Source organism: Myxocyprinus asiaticus, chromosome 33 (assembly GCF_019703515.2).
Source record: "Myxocyprinus asiaticus isolate MX2 ecotype Aquarium Trade chromosome 33, UBuf_Myxa_2, whole genome shotgun sequence".
Taxonomy (NCBI): domain Eukaryota; kingdom Metazoa; phylum Chordata; class Actinopteri; order Cypriniformes; family Catostomidae; genus Myxocyprinus; species Myxocyprinus asiaticus.
In genome coordinates, this window is record NC_059376.1 from 40,789,679 (window position 1) to 40,810,669 (window position 20,991).

At 37.6% G+C, this 20,991-nt stretch overlaps 3 protein-coding genes across 3 annotated transcripts; 1 reads left to right on the top strand and 2 right to left on the bottom strand.

Moving 5' to 3' along the window:
- Positions 1-875: 875 nt before the first annotated feature.
- LOC127423759 (transmembrane protein 127) lies at positions 876-6,984 on the bottom strand. The gene is made up of 5 exons (XM_051668310.1): positions 6,698-6,984; positions 6,240-6,257; positions 5,917-6,167; positions 5,527-5,691; positions 876-2,395 (listed from the first exon to the last, which is right to left on the bottom strand). The coding sequence occupies exons 3-5, from the start codon at positions 6,158-6,160 to the stop codon at positions 2,085-2,087; spliced, it is 720 nt and encodes a 239-aa protein (XP_051524270.1). The 5' UTR covers positions 6,161-6,167; positions 6,240-6,257; positions 6,698-6,984; the 3' UTR covers positions 876-2,084.
- Positions 6,985-8,824: 1,840 nt separating this feature from the next.
- LOC127423749 (probable cytosolic iron-sulfur protein assembly protein ciao1) lies at positions 8,825-15,906 on the top strand. Its single transcript, XM_051668301.1, has 7 exons — positions 8,825-9,101; positions 10,341-10,489; positions 10,580-10,691; positions 10,785-10,873; positions 11,629-11,824; positions 14,466-14,541; positions 15,297-15,906. The coding sequence occupies exons 1-7, from the start codon at positions 8,963-8,965 to the stop codon at positions 15,529-15,531; spliced, it is 996 nt and encodes a 331-aa protein (XP_051524261.1). The 5' UTR covers positions 8,825-8,962; the 3' UTR covers positions 15,532-15,906.
- Positions 15,907-16,281: 375 nt separating this feature from the next.
- Positions 16,282-20,868, bottom strand: ufd1l (ubiquitin recognition factor in ER associated degradation 1). Its single transcript, XM_051668303.1, has 12 exons — positions 20,734-20,868; positions 20,105-20,237; positions 19,967-19,999; positions 19,755-19,876; positions 19,503-19,633; positions 19,323-19,395; positions 18,479-18,547; positions 18,222-18,290; positions 18,069-18,116; positions 17,871-17,959; positions 17,696-17,777; positions 16,282-17,528 (listed from the first exon to the last, which is right to left on the bottom strand). Exons 1-12 carry the CDS (start codon positions 20,734-20,736, stop codon positions 17,454-17,456), a joined length of 927 nt encoding a protein of 308 aa, XP_051524263.1. The 5' UTR covers positions 20,737-20,868; the 3' UTR covers positions 16,282-17,453.
- Between the last annotated feature and the right edge of the window lie 123 nt (positions 20,869-20,991).

Consider the following 20,991-nt stretch of genomic DNA (forward strand, 5'->3'; position numbering starts at 1 on the left):
CACATCTGGGATGACATGAAAGTGAGTATATTATTAGAGAATTTTTATTTTTGGGTGAACTATCCCTTTAATAGGCTTCATTTTCTTTTTGTCAAATAGAATTCCATTTTTATTTTATTTTTTACATGACCCCCAGACATGTTCTTGACAGGTTTCATGAGATTTACCCAACTGGTCATTCTACAGAGCAAATTCATCCTCACTGGAAGTGGGCGTCACACAATATGTATAAGACAACAGGAAAATTAAGTTTGTTAATCAATATATACCTCTTGGTGAATGCTGGTGCTCTATAATCAACTGATAGTGTTATTCTGTAAAGGGAAATACCTGGTACACCCAGATTATCCACAATACAAGATGTTTGTTATTATAAAGCCTTAATTAACAAGCTTCAGATCTTCTATTTTTGCATGCAATCTCCCCAGTGTGTCCTTATGCTGAAGAAACAGATATCTTTCTTCGGAGATGCAATGTGTGTGCCATTTGCATCTATTCTGGGCTGAGCAGCTGCTTTTGGACTTCTGAGGTCCACAGGTGGAGATCTGGCCACACAGTCACTAGACAGGAGCTTTGGTTATCTCACCCTGTCCAGATCTCAAACCCTGGAACAGCTGGGTAGGTTCCTTAGGGGTGGCAGATTGCTGGTGGACATTGTGCAACTGGAATGGTAAACTAAGATTGCTTTTTGACATATACTCAATTTATAAACACTATTTGAACCTAAATTCATACATCTGCAAGTGCTACATAGGACAACGATTAGGCTAATGTCTATAACAACTGTACAACAGATTTTACAAGCCTAAACTTTGGCATATATACAGTAAGCAGCATGCGCGTTCAGAAAACACACGCACACACGTTGTTTTGACTCAATTTTTTTTTTTTTTTTTTACTTCAAATGTAATTAAACGCATTTCAACAAAACACAAAAAGGACATGTAAAATGAAGTAAAACACAAAACCACTAAATTACAAAAAAACTGTGTAAAGTATACAACGTAAGAAATCTTAATCACATCATAGTCCATTTATGCCAGACAAGTGCAGTATCAAATATGTCATGCAGTGATTTTATAAAAATAATCAAACCAGAAGCAAACCTCAAAAATCATGATCAAATTTAAGACTCTTTCATCTGGATGTTCTCATACTATGACTACTAAAAAAAAAAAAAAAAAAACACAAGTCAGGAATACAAAATACCCTCACAATGGGATGTTGGCAAACGAACGCTTCCAAATAACAGGTACATTATGATGCTGAAATATTTCTAGTTACTTTGAGAATCTATTTAAACTGGAAGATCCAATAATGATAAACAACTTATTTGTTTTTTTTGTTCCTCAGTCTGGAGTATGTGTGAATGATCTTTAAAGCAACATTACTAGAAGCCAACAGAAATCCATTTCAAAAAAATGTATGTAACATCTGTAGGCTACTGATTAATTAAAATAAATAAAATGACACTTTGATTCTTTGCATGATAAAAAAGCTATACTTTTCTGAAGGAAAATGTCAACAAATGACCGTTTGAAAACTAATGTTTAAGAGGCAAATCAAAAGTTCAGCTAAATAACATTTGCAACAGAAATAAGATACTTTGAAAAAAAAATATATATATATTATAGAGATCATTTCCCACAGTTTAGTGAGCCAGAGAGGCTGCGTGTAAATGCACCTTTAACAAGCATCGTGATGAGATGCTTTGCATTTTACATTTCTTAAGTCTTTAGATAATAAAGCCTGCCAAATTACGTCTTCAAGATTTGTAATGGGTTGTTACTGCCAGATACATGCAATCTACTGCAAGATGAATTAAAATGGTCTCAGACAGAATTAGGAACTCTACAAGCACTGGCGCAATTATTCTCTTAAAATTAATCCATGCGCTCAAGCTCTGTCTCCCAAAGAAACATTAGTTTAAGTGTGAGCATGGACATTTTTGATGATTTGGGATACTGAATATATATTATTTTTTGATGGGAGACCTAAAATCTGCACATCGCAGTCATTTATTGTCTGAAAGCCAATGGTGGCATGTGACGAAAGGAGTGGCGTTGAGGAACGGTGGCTGATGATCAAGGTGTGTAGGCGGGTGGAGGTTGGAATTGATTGGCAATGTCGTAGTCAGCTGGGTAAGTTTCACTGCTCTCTTCCATCTCGGAGAGAAGCTCCAGGGCTTGCTCCTCCTCCTCAGTGGGGTAATGACGGAGCAGGTTGGCCGCTGTGGCTAAAATAGAGGCTCCGCCGGCACCAGCCACCAGGTAGAAGCTGATGGCAAACGTGACGTAGATGAGCGAGCCGTGGAACTTTTTGTGCTGCTGTTGCAGGGATAAAATGAGTTCAGAGGCCCAGTAGCAAAAGCCAATCACTGTAGCGCACTGGAGCACTGGAATACAGAGATTATAATATTAAGACAAGGGCTGGTCAGTATGATAGTAGAAATGTGTCAAAAAGGTAGAGATTCTGCAGACAGCTTCAGTTATTATTAGGGCTATCAATCGATTATAATTTTTCATCCAATTAATTACAAGACACCTATATTAATTAATCAAATTAACTGCATTTAATTGTATATCATTGTATATAAATATTTGCTAAAAAATGGCCCCAAAGAGGGATAATTCAAATGAAAGATAATTCAATACAAGTGTGTGTGTATATATATATATACAGGTGCATCTCAATAAATTAGAATGTCGTGGAAAAGTTCATTTATTTCAGTAATTCAACTCAAATTGTGAAACTGGCTCACATTTAACAAAAACCCACCAATTCACTATCTCAAAAAATTAGAATACATCATAAGACCAACAAAAAAAACATTTTTAGTGAATTGTTGGCCTTCTGGAAAGTATGTTCATTTACTGTATATGTGCTCAATACTTGGTAGGGGCTCCTTTTGCTTTAATTACTGCCTCAATTCGGCGTGGCATGGAGGTGATCAGTTTGTGGCACTGCTGAGGTGGTATGGAAGCCCAGGTTTCTTTAACAGTGGCCTTCAGCTCATCTGCATTTTTTGGTCTCTTGTTTCTCATTTTCCTCTTGACAATACCCCATAGATTCTCTATGGGGTTCAGGTCTGGTGAGTTTGCTGGCCAGTCAAGCACACCAACACCATGGTCATTTAACCAACTTTTGGTGCTTTTGGCAGTGTGGGCAGGTGCCAAATCCTGCTGGAAAATGAAATCAGCATCTTTCAGCCTAAGGAAGCATGAAGTGCTCCAAAATTTCTTGGTAAATGAGTGCAGTGACTTTGGTTTTCAAAAAACACAATGGACCTACACCAGCAGATGACACTGCACCCCAAATCATCACAGACTGTGGAAACTTAACACTGGACTTCAAGCAACTTGGGCTATGAGCTTCTCCACCCTTCCTCCAGACTCTAGGACCTTGGTTTCCAAATGAAATACAAAACTTGCTCTCATCTGAAAAGAGGACTTTGGAACACTGGGCAACAGTCCAGTTCTTCTTCTCCTTAGCCCAGGTAAGACGCCTTTGACGTTGTCTGTGGTTCAGGAGTGGCTTAACAAGAGGAATACGACAACTGTAGCCAAATTCCTTGACATGTCTGTGTGTGGTGGCTCTTGATGCCTTGACCCCAGCCTCAGTCCATTCCTTGTGAAGTTCACCCAAATTCTTGAATCGATTTTGCTTGACAATCCTCATAAGGCTGCGGTTCTCTCGGTTGGTTGTGCATCTTTTTCTTCCACACTTTTTCCTTCCACTCAACTTTCTGTTAACATGCTTGGATACAGCACTCTGTGAACAGCCAGCTTCTTTGGCAATGAATGTTTGTGGCTTACCCTCCTTGTGAAGGGTGTCAATGATTGTCTTCTGGACAACTGTCAGATCAGCAGTCTTCCCCATGATTGTGTAGCCTAGTGAACCAAACTGAGAGACCATTTTGAAGGCTCAGGAAACCTTTGCAGGTGTTTTGAGTTGATTAGCTGATTGGCATGTCACCATATTCTAATTTTTTGAGATAGTGAATTGGTGGGTTTTTGTTAAATGTGAGCCAAAATCATCACAATTAAAAGAACCAAAGACTTAAACTACTTCAGTCTGTGTGCATTGAATTTATTTAATACACGAGTTTCACAATTTGAGTTGAATTACTGAAATAAATGAACTTTTCCACGACATTCTAATTAATTGAGATGCACCTGTATGTATATATATATATATACACACACACATACACACACAGCTCTAGAAAAAATTAAGAGACCACTGCAAAATTTTCTATTTATAGGTATGTGTTTGAGTAAAATGAACATGTTTGTTTGATGGCTTGTGGCCATCCATCTTCCTCTTGATCACATTCCAGAGGTTTTCAATGGGGTTCAGGTCTGGAGATTGGGCTGGTCATGACAGGGTCTTGATCTGGTGGTCCTCCATCCACATCTTGATTGACCTGACTGTGTGGCATGGAGCATTGTTCTGCTGGAAAAACCAATCCTCAGAGTTGGGGAACATTGTCAGAGCAGAAGACGAATCTGCACAAAGACGAATCTGCCCGATTCCAGCCTTGCTGAAGCACCCCCAGATCATCACCGATCCTCCACCAAATTTCACAGTGGGTGTGAGACACTGTGGCTTGAAGGCCTCTCCAGGTCTTCGTCTAACTATTAGACGACCAGTTGGAGGATCGGTGATGATCTGGGGGTGCTTCAGCAAGGCTGGAATCGGGCAGATTCGTCTTTGTGAAGGACGCATGAATCAAGCCAAGTACAAGGTTATCCTGTAAGAAAGCTTGCTTCCTTCTGCTCTGACAATGTTCCCCAACTCTGAGGATTGGTTTTTCCAGCAGAACAATGCTCCATGCTACACAGTCAGGTCAATCAAGATGTGGATGGAGGACCACCAGATCAAGACCCTGTCATGGCCAGCCCAATCTCCAGACCTGAACCCCATTGAAAACCTCTGGAATGTGAATTTTTGCACCAGGAGTGGCATAAAGTCACCCAACAGCAATGTGAAAGACTGGTAGAGAGCATACCAACACGCATGAAATCTGTGATTGAAAATCAGAGTTATTCCACCAAATATTGATTTCTGAACTCTTCCTAAGTTAAAACATTAGTATTGTGTTGTTTAAAAATGAATATGAACTTGTTTTCTTTGCATTATTCGAGGTCTGAAAACACTGCATCTTTTTTGTTATTTTGACCAGTTGCATTTTCTGCAAATAAATGCTCTAAATGACAATATTTTTATTTGAAATTTGGGAGAAATGTTGTCAGTACTTTATAGAATAAAACAAAAATTTTTTGCAGTGGTCTGTTAATTATTTCCAGAGCTGTGTGTGTGTATATATATGTATATATATATATATATATATATATATATATATATATATATATATATAGATTAAAATATATTGCAGACAAGTAAAACATGGTTTAGGACGACAAAAAGTGGCTTTGTGTCCATCAAGATTAAAATAAAATAATGAGGAATGTCTGGATTGCCTAAATTAACAACACATGGCGCTGTACTATCATGAACTCATACCTGTTAGAATGTGAGCGAAGGCATATCTGCGTGTGATCTTGAGTGCTGGGTGTTTTGGTCCAAAGACGTCCAGGAGAAATGCTGTCAGGCTGCACAGAATGCCCAAGAAACAGAAAGCAGCAATGACCCGTAGCAGCAGGATGGACTGGGAGTTAATACAGAAATCTGTGGGAGAGAACAATTTGAGGAATTCAATTTCTCTCTGTAAAGACTTCACATAAATTAGTTGTTTCTCAGTTTTAATATCAAAATATCAGTTTTATGTATTGACATTACACTAATTGTTCATCAATCCTAAAATAACTACCTCTTAAGGGCCACATCTAATGATTGTCCCATGGCCAAACTACACCATTTAGGTTATATATGTTACATATGTACAATACCAACCATTAATAAGTTTCTCATCTATATGTCCCAAGACGTCTGCGACACCCAGCTCTTGTCTGGAGCAGGTTCCTCCATGAACACGGAGCCAGGCTGGTTCTGCCAGGGCTGTACACAAGGCGGTGATGGAGAGGGCCCCGGGCAGTGCAGACGCCAAGCTCCGCTCTGGCTGTTTGGGTAGGGCTGTGCCACCTCGCCTCCTCCGGTTTCCTGGCACAGCCGTTCCCGGGGATGCGTACATGCTCATAAACAGACTGAAAAACCCTCAATTAAATGGTACAAACCCAAATACACCAGAGTGAGAGTGGACAGCTCTGTAGTTTTACCTCTGCCGGGCAGTACAGCTGAAAAATCCACAACACACATTTATGTTATGAGAAAAATATAACACTATGAAGAAAATACTTGATAATAATCACTGACTACTGATTGATAGAATGATTTTAAACAATTGATTACTGATCAGAAAATAAAGACACTTCATAAACAAGAGGGCTGAACTAACTGATCATAATTATTGATTACATGATGGTAAATTAATGATTGTCTAGAAACAGAAAGTGAAACTATATAAACACAGCAGATTTAAGTGAATAATGGTAATTATATATCATTAACAAATTGATCTTTGATGATTGGTTATTGATCAGACCAGACAGAAACATAAGAGCGATAAAAGAACAATACAGTGCATTTTTCACACCTCCAAAGCAAAATAAAACACGATGAATAGTAAATGGGTTTATTTAAGGAATTTTACCATTTAATTTGTCAGCAGTTTTACCTGTTTGCCTTTCTAAAGATCCTATGTCCGCTGTTTAATCCGAGTTTATCATTTGTGAACTCAACTGGCCTAAAACCTTCACAAACACACACAAAAACCCTTTAAAACCTTCACAAATCCAGCCTAATGTAAAACACCCCTCTAAAACAAACGTATAATATGAGCTATTTCGAATGTTTGCCGCTAAATTAATGTCATTTTCTTTATGCCTATTTTATTGTTTATTTCCAGAGTAAAACGTAAACAATAATCCGTCTGCTTCCTCCATCAGACTGCTGATGTGTTTCCGGTAAAGTGCCTTTTTAGCCAATCAGAAACGCCCTGTGGTGACGTCAGTTCTCGAGCACGAACATGAAGTTCAGAATGAAGGATTAAAACGACTCATAATCTCTGGTGTATTATCAGACGTTCCCTTTATAATGCAGAACTAAAAAGAACAACAACAACAAAATAAAAATAAAAATAAATAAATAACTATATATATATATATATATATATATATATATATATATATATATATATATATATATATATATATATATTTTTTTTTTTTTTTTTTTTTTTTTTGCATTATTATTGTTGTTGCACTTTATTTTGCATGAATTTTATTTCCATGTACACTTCTATTTTTTAGGTTTTAACCCTTGTGCGACTGTAGTGGAATACAGTTATATATATTTTGTATTTTAAATACGTACATGTATTACGTGACTCCCCAACCCTGCCTATTATACATCTATAGTACCCTGTGTACACAAAATAGTTACACTCAGGAACTTCAGGATAAAAATGTCCCCACTGAAACCCATTAAAACTGCAATATTTGATCCCAGTGCCATTAAAGCATAACATCATGAATTCTATGATATTATGCTTTCATTCTGGAGTCCTGGCTTCAAAATTGACATTTATAATATTTTCCACCAGATGGCGCCATTTTTCCTCATGTTTAGCCTATGGAGCAAATACATGCTTTTTTCCTATTTTCTGTTTGCTGTATTATAGAGCACTGCAGGCCAACTGAATAAATAATGCAGATAAAATTGTGTGGGTGTGCTGGTATGGATGTCAGAGTGTGTTTTGTATGTGTGTACTGAGAAATTTGTTTATGTGTGTGAAAAAAACAGCAGTGGCATTATGTAAACAAACTGGCATTTAAAGGGTTAAAATCCTGAAAATGAATGACTATTTGGTAGTTATGATCAGGACTGATGTTGGTTAAAAAAATTAACTCATTGAAAGTGGAAAATAATATTAATATATAATATGTTTATGGCAGTTTTTTGACACTGGCATTTTTGTCCTCTAAGGACCTCTGAGTAACTTTTTTAAACTGACGCACAAGGGTTAATGGCAATATAAGTGTTATAGCTATTTATCAAGCCAATAAACATTCCAAACTCAGACTGAGAATTAAGGACACATAAAAACATGTCAACCTTGCAAGGTGTGTAAAGTCTTTCTATTAAAAAAACAAGTGATCTACACACTTTGCATATATATATATATATAAATGACCCATAATGCTTATTTATTGTTTCAATAATTTTCAAATAATTTGGACATTTAATTATTTATTTATTCAATTGTTTTGGGTACTCCATATTATGTCCAACAGTCAGAAATGTGAATTTTAATTGTTTTAAGAAATACAAAAATTATATTTCAAAATGAATTTGTATTTTTGTGTTTAAAACATATATTTCTGTTACTTATAGCAGTTTAAATCATTAGAACAATAGCATAAGACAGGGTAAATAAATAAATAATGAATCAATACTATAAATATATAAAATATAATATCACATATAATATATAAAAATAATAATAACAGCTAAATAAATAACTGAAATGAAATGTATAAAGTATTATTAGAGAAGATTGCACATGCAAATGTTTTCAAATCTACAGTTGCATACATTATTTATTTATTTTCCATAAAATTTCCATGTAGCCTGTTTTGTAATTAGTTTTAATTTTTAAAATTAATAATTTTTTACCTTACCTTATTTGTTAATCCATGCTTTGGCAGCATAAAACTTTTTCATTCAAGCAAATCTCGTGATTATTCAGGTCCAGTCCTGAGGGTGGCCCTATAGAAATCCATTTCTACCATCAGCGCAACGACTGAGGAACAGAGCAGGAAGTGAACAGGATCTGATAAACACAAGTCTTGAAGTGGTTTGACATTTGAGACTGTGGTACAGTTATATTAGCTGCCCTCCTTACAGATCAAATAATAATATATCATAGAGTCATATTGACATGAAGGGCACATTAGAGCTGATGCAGCGGGTGAGCGCGCACCCGGACGCGCACTGCTGGTATGTCTCGTGGAACCCCGCGGGCACACTGCTGGCATCATGTGGCGGTGACCGCGCAATAAGAATATGGGGCAAAGAAGGTAAAATATACCACATGCATGTGTTTTACACAATGCATTATCAATTAAATCCATGCATTTAAAGACCAGACACGTAAACAGCAAAGATGCATGACACGAATGAAAGTATACAGGCCATTGCAGAATATCCACCACAGATGTGTTTTGTACACGTCCAGTTGACTAGAATAACACTTGTTGACATTCTAGGTTTTGATTGTGAGTGATTGTAAATGCTTTATCATAAAGTTCAATAGGAATGGTACCATGATAATACCATGGATATTTGGACATGCCTATATAGTAATCCCATGTGTTTTGGTCATTATGCCATTGCAATAACATGTTTTTTGTCATGGTTGCATATTATTACCATATTTTTCCTTGATACCGTAGTAATACCAAGTTTTTTAGTCATGGTCCCATGGTAACACTATATATTTGTTCATGGTATCATAGTAACACAATGTTTTGGTCATGGTACATATGGTAGCCATGGTAATGCCAAGTTTTTTGGCCATTGTACTATGGCAAGGCCGTGTTTTTGGTCATGGTAACACCATGTTTTTTTTTTGGGTCATGATATCATGATAATACCAAGTTTTTTAGTCATTGTACTATGGTAATGACATTTTGTTGTTATGGTTACGTATTATTACCATGTTTTTAGGTCAGGTTAAAGCCATGTTTTGTCAAGGTTACAAATTATTACTATGATTTTTGGTCATGGTACAATGGTAACAACATGTTTTTTTGTCATGGTACCGTGGTACTGCCATGTTTTTTGGTCATGGTAATCTGGTAACGCCATGGTTTTTGGCTATGGTACCATGGTAACACTATGTTTTTGGTCATGGTTACACATTATTAAAAACAATTCATGGTACTATTGTAATACAAATTTCTTTGGACATGGTTACATATTGTTACCATGTTTTTTGGTCATGGTACCAGGGAAACGGCATATTTTTGGTGATGGTAACATAATAATACCATGTTTTGTCATGGTTACAAATTATAACCATGTTTTTTGGTCATGGTACCAAAGTAATGGCATGTTTTTGTCATGGTACCATGATAATGTTTTAGATTTTTGGTCTCTATACATTGGTACCGCCACTGTGCTTTTTTTGTAAGTAAAGAGACAGTAAAATTTGTCAAATGGACTAGAGTAACTCTGCTTTACTGGTAAATCCTGACTAAAACAGAACTTTTTGCATGAAGGGGAGATATGCTTATTTTTCTCATCTCTTCTTTCAGGAGACAGTTGGAAATGTAAGTGTGTTCTGGCAGATGGTCATCAGCGTACGGTCAGAAAGGTGGCCTGGTCACCCTGCGGCAATTATCTGGCATCAGCAAGCTTTGATGCCACCACATGCATCTGGAAGAAGATCAATGATGAATTCGAGGTTTGTTATTTTCTTTATGGCATTAGACTTGCGCGATTGATGGCATCAACTTCCTCCCCGCTTGACATGTCAGTCATTTGTTTTTTACAGTCTCTGACAGTGCTAGAGGGTCATGAGAATGAAGTGAAGTGCGTGGCATGGGCTCCGTCCGGAAACTTACTGGCCACCTGCAGCAGAGATAAAAGTGTGTGGATTTGGGAAGGTACGTTGGTGGTAGCATTTCGTGCTCAGTTTGCCATGTATGCTACTGTTGTCTCTGGCCTGAATGGAACACTCACTTTTGTTTTCTTTCTAGTTGACGAGGAAGATGAATATGAGTGTGTGAGTGTCGTAAATTCACACACACAAGACGTGAAGCATGTTGTTTGGCACCCGACACAGGAGGTACGACATTCACACACATGGGTTATCTGGTGTTCTCCTTCTTAAAGTCAATTAACAATTAAGCTCAATTTGTGGCATAATGTTGATTTCCTTTCCCGTTCTTATTATTCAACATATATTCAACTGTAATTGTGGTATTGGATAGCTCAGTGGTAAAGACGCTGACTACCACCCCTGGAGTCGCGAGTTCGAATCTCAGGGCGTGCTGAGTGACTCCAGCCAGGTCTCCTTAGTAACCAAATTGGCTCGGTTGCTAGGGAGGGTAGAGTCACATGGGGTAACCTCCTCGTGGTCGCTATAATGTGGTTCACTCTTGGTGGGGCGCGTGGTGAGTTGTGTGTGGATGCCGTGAAGCCTCCACACGTGCTAGGTCTCTGTGGTAACGCGCTCAACAAGCCACGTGATAAGATGCACGGATTGACGGTCTCAGACGCGGAGGCAACTGAGATTCATCCTCCGCCACCCGGATTGAGACGAGTCACTACGCCACCACGAGGACTTAGAGCACATTAGGAATTGGCCATTCCAAATTGGGGAGAAAAAAATAAAAATAAAAATCGGTCTTTCAGACTTGCAGTGGCCCAAACATATTTGAACACTTAATGTCATTGTTAGCAAAACATCTTACAAACTAATTTTAAGTTTGAAATGATAAAGCATGTCATCTGCTATTTTTGTCATCAAATGACACTTCATATCATATACCTGTGTTTATCGTCAATATTTCAAAGAGTGAAATTCATTTGCTTTTTCAGCTTCTTGCTTCAGCCAGCTATGACAACAAGGTGTGTATTTATAAAGAGGAAGATGATGACTGGGAATGTAGAGCAACGTTAGAGGGACATACCTCCACTGTCTGGAGTCTGACCTTTGACCCTGAGGGACAGAGATTGGCGTCTTGTAGTGATGACCGTACTGTGAAGATCTGGAGAGAGTCCACAGCTGAAGATGGCAAGAGCATAAAGATTTCCAAACATACAGTATAATGTATATCAGGGGTGCTCATTACGTCGAGAACCACTGGTCAATCTCGATAGCAGGTCAAAAGGGAAAGAGAATAGACAGAGAAAAGACACAAATAACAAAAGTATTAAAGATTGACGTTTTATTTCCTCGCCTCTGTAGCCGCGCGCTTTTTGACTGAATGGCAGCTTTACGTGTGTGCGCTTACATGTGCGTGTGCTCTGAGAGCGCTCGTGGGAATGCAGATACTTTCCTAAACCGTCAAATACACTTCAAAATTCTGCCAAAAATGCCCATCATGTATTAATGTAAATACAGTCAGTAATTTCTAAGGTGAACGTTAACAGTGTGACAAAAAAAGTGGATTTGTAATGAATGTCAGACTTGAATAGGGGTGGGTAAAAATACAGATTTCCCAATTAATCGTGATCTTCGTTTGAAGGATATCGATTGTTAAACATCAACATCGATCTTTTACTCCATTCGCAACCCTCTACTACAATAAGAGGAAATCACTGAATGGAATGTGTGGGCATCCAAAAACGAGATCCACGCAACCCATTTGTCATATAATAACGTCTCTTTCAATACCCTTTCTGTTCTTTACAGTCAGTTGTTGATCAAAAACAGCAAAAAAAGAAACGTGTGACAAATGAGATAAAGCCGTTCGAGTCCTCTCCAACATGTGCTCATCCACAGAAGCTCTTTACAGAAATGCCATCTTTCTTAAAGAGACAGTACCGGTATTTAACATCTGTTGGACAAATCAATGTTAATACCTGTAAATAGTACAAATTATGTTATTAATAAATATCTAACAAAAAATATTATGCAGTATATTACCATATTTATTGTTTGAATACATGGACCAAAATGATGAAAAACTAATCAAATATAATTGGTAAAATTAATATTTTCCTATTGTACCTAGTTAGAAGGTCCCCTGAATAATTAACAGCATTAACTGGGAGAGAATTTCTTTCATATTTAAGCAAAAGGGACATTATAACGAATCGAAAACTTGTGAACCGGAATTAAATCGAATCGGGAAATCTGTATCAATACCCAGCCCTAGACTTGAAGTTTAAATTTAACCTAATAGACCTGCCTCTGATAAGTACAGTTGAAGTCAGAAGTTTACATACACTTAGGTTGAAGTCATTAAAACTCATTTTTTAACCACTCCACAGATTATATATTAGAAACTATAGTTTTGGCAAGTCGTTTAGGACATCTGCTTTGTGCATGACACAAGTAACTTTTCCAACAATTGTTTACAGACAGATTGTTTCACTGTTAATTGACTATATCACAATTCCAGTGGGTCAGAAGTTTACATACACTAAGTTAACTGTGCCTTTAAGCAGCTTGGAAAATTCCATAAAATTATGTCAATCCTTTAGACAATTAGCCAATTAGCTTCTGACAGGAGGTGTACTGAATTGGCCTACCTTCAAACTCAGTGCCTCTTTGCTTGACATCACGGGAAAATCAGAAGAAATCAGCCAAGACCTCAGGAAAAAAAATTGTGGACCTCCACAAGTCTGGTTCATCCATGGGAGCAATTTACAAACTCCTGAAGGTACAACGTTCATCTGTACAAACAATAGTATGCAAGTATAAACTCCATGGGACCACGCAGCCATCATACCGCTCAGGAAGGAGACACATTCTGTCTCCTAGAGATGAACGTAGTTTGGTGCGAAAAGTGCAAATCAATCCCAGAACAACAGCAAAGGACCTTGTGAAGATGCTGGAGGAAACAGGTAGACGGGTATCTATATCCACAGTAAAACGAGTCCTATATCAGCATACTTCCAAAGTTGTGGCAAAATGGCTTAAGGACAACAAAGTCAAGGTATTGGAGTGATCACCACAAAGCCCTGACCTCAATCCAATAGAAAATTTGTGGGCAGAACTGAAAAAGCGTGTGGAGCAAGGAGGTCTACAAACCTGACTCAGTTACACCAGTTCTGTCTGGAGGAATGGGCCAAAATTCCATCAACTTATTGTGAGAAGCTTGTGGAAGGCTACCCAAAACATTTGACCCAAATTAAACAATTTATAGGCAATGCTACCAAATACTAACAAAGTGTATGTAAACTTCTGACCCACTGGGAATGTGATGAAAGAAAGAAATGCTAAGAAATTATTCTATCTACTATTATTCTGACATTTCACATTCTTAAAATAAAGTTTTCTATGATTAAATGTCAGGAATTGTGAAAAACTGAGTTTAAATGTATTTGGCTAAGGTGTATGTAAACTTCTGACTTCAACTGTATGTCATTAATAGAAATCAAACAACAATAACAAGAAAACAAATAAACCACTCACAGCTCTTGTTTGGATAGGACACATTTAGTAGCTTTAAAAAGAATTAATGGAACATAATTAAAAAGTGAAGACCAGTAGCTAGTAGTTTTATGTTAAATTTTAATTTCATTCTGAATGCTTACGTGAATACTTGATAGGCTACTGTAAGCTAATAAAAAAGCACTGTTTTCTTAAAAACACTTTTTGTTCTGTTTTGAATTTGTTTCTATTTATTGCTTTTTTATTTTAGTTATAGCCCTTGATCTATATACCGGTAGGTTTGAAATTGAAAGTATTATTGTTGTCACTCTAGGTTCGACAGAAAAGTCGTGGAAGTGTGTATGTACCTTGTCTGGATTCCACGGGAGAACGGTGTATGATGTTGCATGGTAAGATCACCCAAGAAGGAGCACAAACATGGTCTATTACAAAAATATTTGCACAAAGTTGTTTGAGTTTAATGAACATTTTACTATTTTTTTTATTTTATTTTTTTTCTCCCCTTTTCTCCCCAATTTGGAATGCCCAATTCCCAATGCACTCTTAGTCCTCGTGGTGGTGTAGTGACTCACCTCAATCCGGGTGGCGGAGGACGAATCTCAGTTGCCTCCGCGTCTGAGACCGTCAATCCGCGCATCTTATTCTCTGCGGCATCCACACACAACTCACCACGTGCCCCACCGAGAATGAGAACCACATTATAGTGACCACGAGGAGGTTACCCCATGTGACTCTACCCTCCCTAGCAACCGGGCCAATTGGTTGCTTAGGAGACCTGGCTGGAGTCACTCAGCGAGTCACTCAGCATGCCCTGGATTCAAACTCTGACTCCAGGGGTGACAGTCAGCGTCTTTACTCGCTGAGCTACCCAGGCCCCCCTAACATTTTACTCTTAATAATTACTCATAATATTAACGAACAGAAAATGAGCTTTACCAATAGACAAGACAGTCAGCAGATGTTGGGACTTGCACAAGGGTTCTTGGTTGATGTCAAAAATCGTTCTATTGCTTGTCTTCAGTGCGCTCTGGTTTTAAATCAAAATATGATGCATGATTTAACTTTTGTGGAAATCTGCATTTATGGGGATCATTTCGTATTAAATAGAATGTTTTTATTTAATTTTGTTAATTCTCCTCTCTAGGTGTCGTCTGACCGGTGCCTTGGCCACAGCGTGTGGCGATGATGGAGTCCGTGTGTTCACTGAAGACCCCACAGCTGACTCCGAGCAGCCCATCTTCTTCCTCTCGGCCCACACGGCCAAAGCGCACAGTCAGGACGTCAACTGCGTGGCGTGGAATCCAAAGGATGCGGGAGTGCTCGCGACCTGCAGTGACAACGGAGAATTTGCCATCTGGAAGTACAATTCTGACGCCTGAACTAGTGAATGAAACTGTGATCAGAAGAAAGCACTGAGTCAGTTTAAACTAATGGGGATTAAGCGTTTTTTTTTTTTTTTTATTCTTCTGTAATAAGAGTCTTTCGGTTTATTGTGTGTTTTGAAAGCACTGGTCAAATTGTTGACAACACACTGACAGTTTTAACCCCACTCATTTTCTGTAACAATTCATGTTAATTTTGCCATCAAGTTGTAGTTTGGTGGGTAAGTTGGTACATTTCAGAATTGTTTAACTGAACAGATTCCATTGTCTATACTTGCATCTGCAAAGACATCCAGCTTTTTGCATTTAGGCTACAAACTTGTCTCCAATATCTTCAAATGAAATAAATGCTTAATGCTGTCGCAGATACAATCAAGTCCTTTAGTTAGAGCTGTTACGCTGAAGGCTTCACACTTACAATTTAATTTGCCCTGTTAGGAGAGGCAAAAAACATCTAGTCCCATTTTCTTAACATGTCAATCACCTGATGGCTCTCAAAATCAGTTTAACTTTTCAAAAACGTTTAGTGAATTGTCATCTTTAATGATTGTGTATATCTAAACCCATCACTGACTCTGATGATCTTCAATCGTAGTAATCACATATAAATGGCATGTTTTCTTAACCCTCCGATTGTCTTATGAAACTGCACCCTCCTTTTTGTCCTTCGGGTCATTTTTGACCTGTATTGAAAACCATTTAAAATGCATATATTTTTGATTAGTGTACAAAGGCACTAAAGACCCCTTAATGAAAATGTGTTTTATTGTGGTCCCAAAGTGTACAGTGATGGGGGAAATGACAGATATTGATTATGAAGTAATTCATACAACAACACATAAAGTGTAAACATTTGGCAAACATTGGCCAAAGATGTCTCAATTTACGTGTATTTCAATTACTTCTGGCATTTTATAACTTTTTAACTATATTACAACAGTTTCTGGCCCACTTTGCACATCCACTGCAACAAATCCATTCATTCCCACTAATGTCAAACAATTTGTGGCAGTGTTACAGAAGTTTAGGAAGATGCTGTAAAAGTTCTTTCTGCCATCTAATGTTTTAGGAGAAAATTGCATTCAGCAGGTCTTTTACCATTGGTGGGCTTTTAGCCCCATTGTGCCCCATCATATAAAATCATGTTAGTAAACTTAGTTACTAACATATTACCTGTTCAGAACTGTAAAAAAAAAAAAAAAAAACTAACTGTGGGGGTGGATATACCGTGTTTGAGAGGAAAGTGTGCAATTTGTGTGAAAGATGCAGTACCCAATTGAGCCGGTGGGGAAGCTAGAGAACCATATGGGGCTGGGGGCTAAATTTGCAATAATTTTAAATATTTTTAGGTCAGATTTGACTCTTATATGTACAAAAAAATATTTTGAGCTGTATAACATCTAGAAAGTGAAAGGTCACAACGGGTTCTTTCCATATCGGTCAAAATTGACCAGTTAAGACAATTGAGGGAACAGTTTGTTTTAAATAATTTCTCTAACAATTAAATACACTTTTACTTTGTTTGATTTGATGGTATTGACAAAGTCACGTTTGGTTTCAGTACCAAAAACTATGCAGTATTTATAACATATTCTTTACCTGTCCTGGGTCAAAAATGACCCTAAGACAATAGGGGGGTTAAAATAAAGTCAATAATAGACAGCAACTCTGTAAAAAAAAAAAAAAAAAAAAAAAAGATAAGGTTTGATGAATAGAAGGGTAAACTTTATTTAAATTATCTGAAAAACAATGGATTCAATATATCAAACCAGTCGTAAAACAACAATTCCATCTGTCGTGTCATTCTGGAAAGCGTCCATGTTGAGAGTCTCTCATCTACATGGTCTCTCAAACACTGCACAAATAAGCGCATTGTAGTTGACTTTTCTGATGAGTCCAGCTGAATTGTGTGTTTGTGATCACGGCTTTCTGCCCTTTTTGCGCAAGGACTGTCCTTCCCCAGAGAACGCAATGAAGTTACTGGCAGATTCATCCTGGACATGAAAAATTGAAGAGATTTGCTAAAAACTACATTTGTGACAAACTTGACAGAATCCAGTGTTTCTTCCTCCATGCTGATATATAACTCAAATACGTTCAGTAAGTTGAACCCTGGCCTGAACTATAAAAGTAAGTAATTTCTCTTAATCGTTTCACTCACCATGTCTATTTTGCGGGGCTGTTGTCGTGCATTTCGGATGAAGGTGATCCTTCCGATTTTGTATTCATAGTTAGGAATTCCTCTACATTAAGAGAAATTGCAATTAGCAAAATGAAAGCTGAGCTTGGACCGTGAGAATGATAAACAGTGATCTTGGTGAGACTGAGGCATGTACCGTTTGATGTCACTGGGGTCGATGGGTGCTGGACTGGGCTCGATTCCTTTTTTCTTCCCGTCTAGACGATTCCCAGAGCCTGTAAATGCCTGCAGAGAGGAATAATCAGAGAAGGAAGATAACATACAATTTCATAACCTATACGAAGATGGACCAAAATCATGAGATGACGGTAATGATGATCTTTGTTTGACTTACTCTAAAGCCAAGGTCCATCTCATAGTTACTAGGATCTGTTTCCTCCTCCTAAAGCAGAAGATAAACATCAGCACAAACATACTTGTGAATTATATTCACAACACTAGGTCATAGCGTGATAAAGTATAATGTGTTGGTGTCGTCAGAACTCACAGCTGGTTCTTCAGGATGCTGCATGTGTCTTTCTGGTTCTTTATAACCAAGAGGCGCATCAAAGTCCACCTGAAGGTAAAAAGAAAAATGCATTCATCAGAGATATTAAAGGCAAAATGTGTATGGGGTTTTGTTGAACACAGAGGTATAATTCATGGCTCATTCAGTGAATGTACTTTATAATGTAACCTGAGTTCAAAATATATCGCATTTGACGTGTGTGTATTATTTAAACAATGTGAAAAAATAATTCCTACATTCATATCACACTCAATGATGGACACGGCCTTGTCTGGTTTAGTCTCCATGACACGTAACTCGTAGATCTGGAAGAGAGGAATTTCTGGTTTAGTTCATTAGGACTTTTGCCACTCTTGAAGGAATAGTTCACCCAGAAATGAAAATTCTCTCACCCTCATGCCATCCCAGATGTGTTTGACTTTCTTTCATCTGCTGAACACAAATGAAGATTTTTAGAAGAATATTTCAGTTCTGTAGGTCCTCACATTGCAAGTCAACAGGGTCCAAAACTTTGAAGCTCTAAAAAGCACATAAAGGCACTATAAAAGTAACCCATAAAACCCCAGTGGTTCAATCCATGTCTTCAGAAGCGATATGATACATGTGGGTGAGAAACAGATCAATATTTAAGGCCTTCTTTTACTAAAAAATCTCCACTTTCAAACAGCCCTCCTAAGCGCTCTTCTCTCCTAAGAGTTCTTTCATTCTTCGTGCATATCGCCACCTAGTGGGCAGGGAGGGGAATTTATAGTAAAAAAGGACTTAAATATTGATCTGTTTCTCAACTACACCTAACATATCATTTCAAAAGATATTGATTTAACCACTGGAGACGAATAGATTACTTTTATGCTGCCTTTATGTGCTTTTTGAGCTTCAAATTTTTGTTGTCTTGTTGACCTGCATTGTATGGACCTACAGAGCTGAGATCTTCTTCTAAAAATCTTCATTTGTATTCAGCAGAAGAAAGAAAGTCATACACATCTGGGACGGCATGACGGTAACTGATGAGAGAAGTATCATTTCTGGGTGAACTTTAAGTGTAACAAAATTACCATAATATATCATAGACATATTCACCTTTTCATTGTAGTTGATTGCAATCACATCTCCTGTGGTCAAACAGGCAAAACTTCTCAATGCATTCTCTAATCTGCAAAAATAAATATCAAGAGAGAACATATTCACACAAATGCACAACCAGATCTAAATTTGAGATGTTTTAATGTCATGTTAAAAGTGGGCATCGTTTTAGCTTACACAGCTTTAGGGTTTGTGATATCCAGGAAGTCTGGACTCTGAGGCTGAAATTTGGAGTATGTGGCCACCATGAGATTGACACTCTCCACCTGGACCAAACCTCCTTCTTCCAACAGCAAGTTCTGCATCATCTGATGATAAAATAAAACATGATACATTTGGACATTTTTACATCCTGAATAACAATGTGTCTAATCAGGATATATAAACATTTCTGTAATAAAAAATGTAGCGGGTTTTAAAGTTTTATACCCAGTGAGGGAGATAACAGATTCCTTCATCAGCCACAAACTCCAGAACGCCACAATGTGTCATTCTGTCTGAATTCTTATTGGTGAGTTTGAACAGCATGGGATAGGTGATATTAAGTCTGCCTGAACAGAGATCAGAGATGAAATGAAAATACACAAAATGACAGTAAAGATGGAATGTATTTCATGTTTAATTCACTGCAACTGACTTACTCAGCTGGTCCAAAGCAGATGGAGGCATAATTACTGAAAAAGAACATCATATCTGCATTAAACAAGTCTCCTGAAAATCACTGCATGTCTTTTATGGGCAAAAGAGATCTTTAGACTGTGTTTTAGACCATGACATACTCTTTCCTCCTTTCTCTACGTCTGAACGGTCATTGGGCCCCGCCAGCATGGACACAGAGTAACAGCGGTACTGGGTGGAGAAGCGGTTCTGGAAGACCCGACCCACATGGGGCTCGAACATGTTGAAGGAGAACTGATGGAGGAAGAGATCAGACACTTTCAGAACAAAAACCCTGAAAAACATCTCATAGTATTTTAAACAAATATATATATGCATTAGATCATCTAACATACAAATGGATTGATAGTGTATCATATGTACGTACATTATGTATATACAATATATCATATATATATATATATATATTATGCACATAATGTACATACATGTGATACACTATCAATCCATTTGTATGTTAGAAGATATAATGCAGATAGATAGAAAGACAGACAGACAGACAGACAGACAGGTAGATTTCTGCCTGTAATTGACTTTGGATAAAAAGTAATTTCTAAAAGAATAAACGTGAATGTAAACGGAATTCTAAACAAACATTCGATGATGCCACAGTGACAGTGCAGCTTTCCACTGACTTAGCTTAGCATTAGCAAACTCTTCATTGTATTTACAACAACAGGTAAATGATGCTACAGTTAAACTGAAAGACAGATACACGTCAACTACACACCATATTATCTTTTTATCTGCTTGACAGCAGCACCCAACAATACTCAGAGGAATATTGATGACACTCGATAGCAAACACAACAGCTTTCCTCTCAGTGAGAAGAAGCACTTCTGTTGGAAGTGACGTATCAACACAACAAACGCACAGCACCAATCAACAGCTCCGACTCAGATCGCTTTAGCCAATCACATCTTTCGTTCGAACTTGGGTCCAGCCCCACTGTTTGGGTGTTGTATAAAATTTGTTGTATGATTTTGT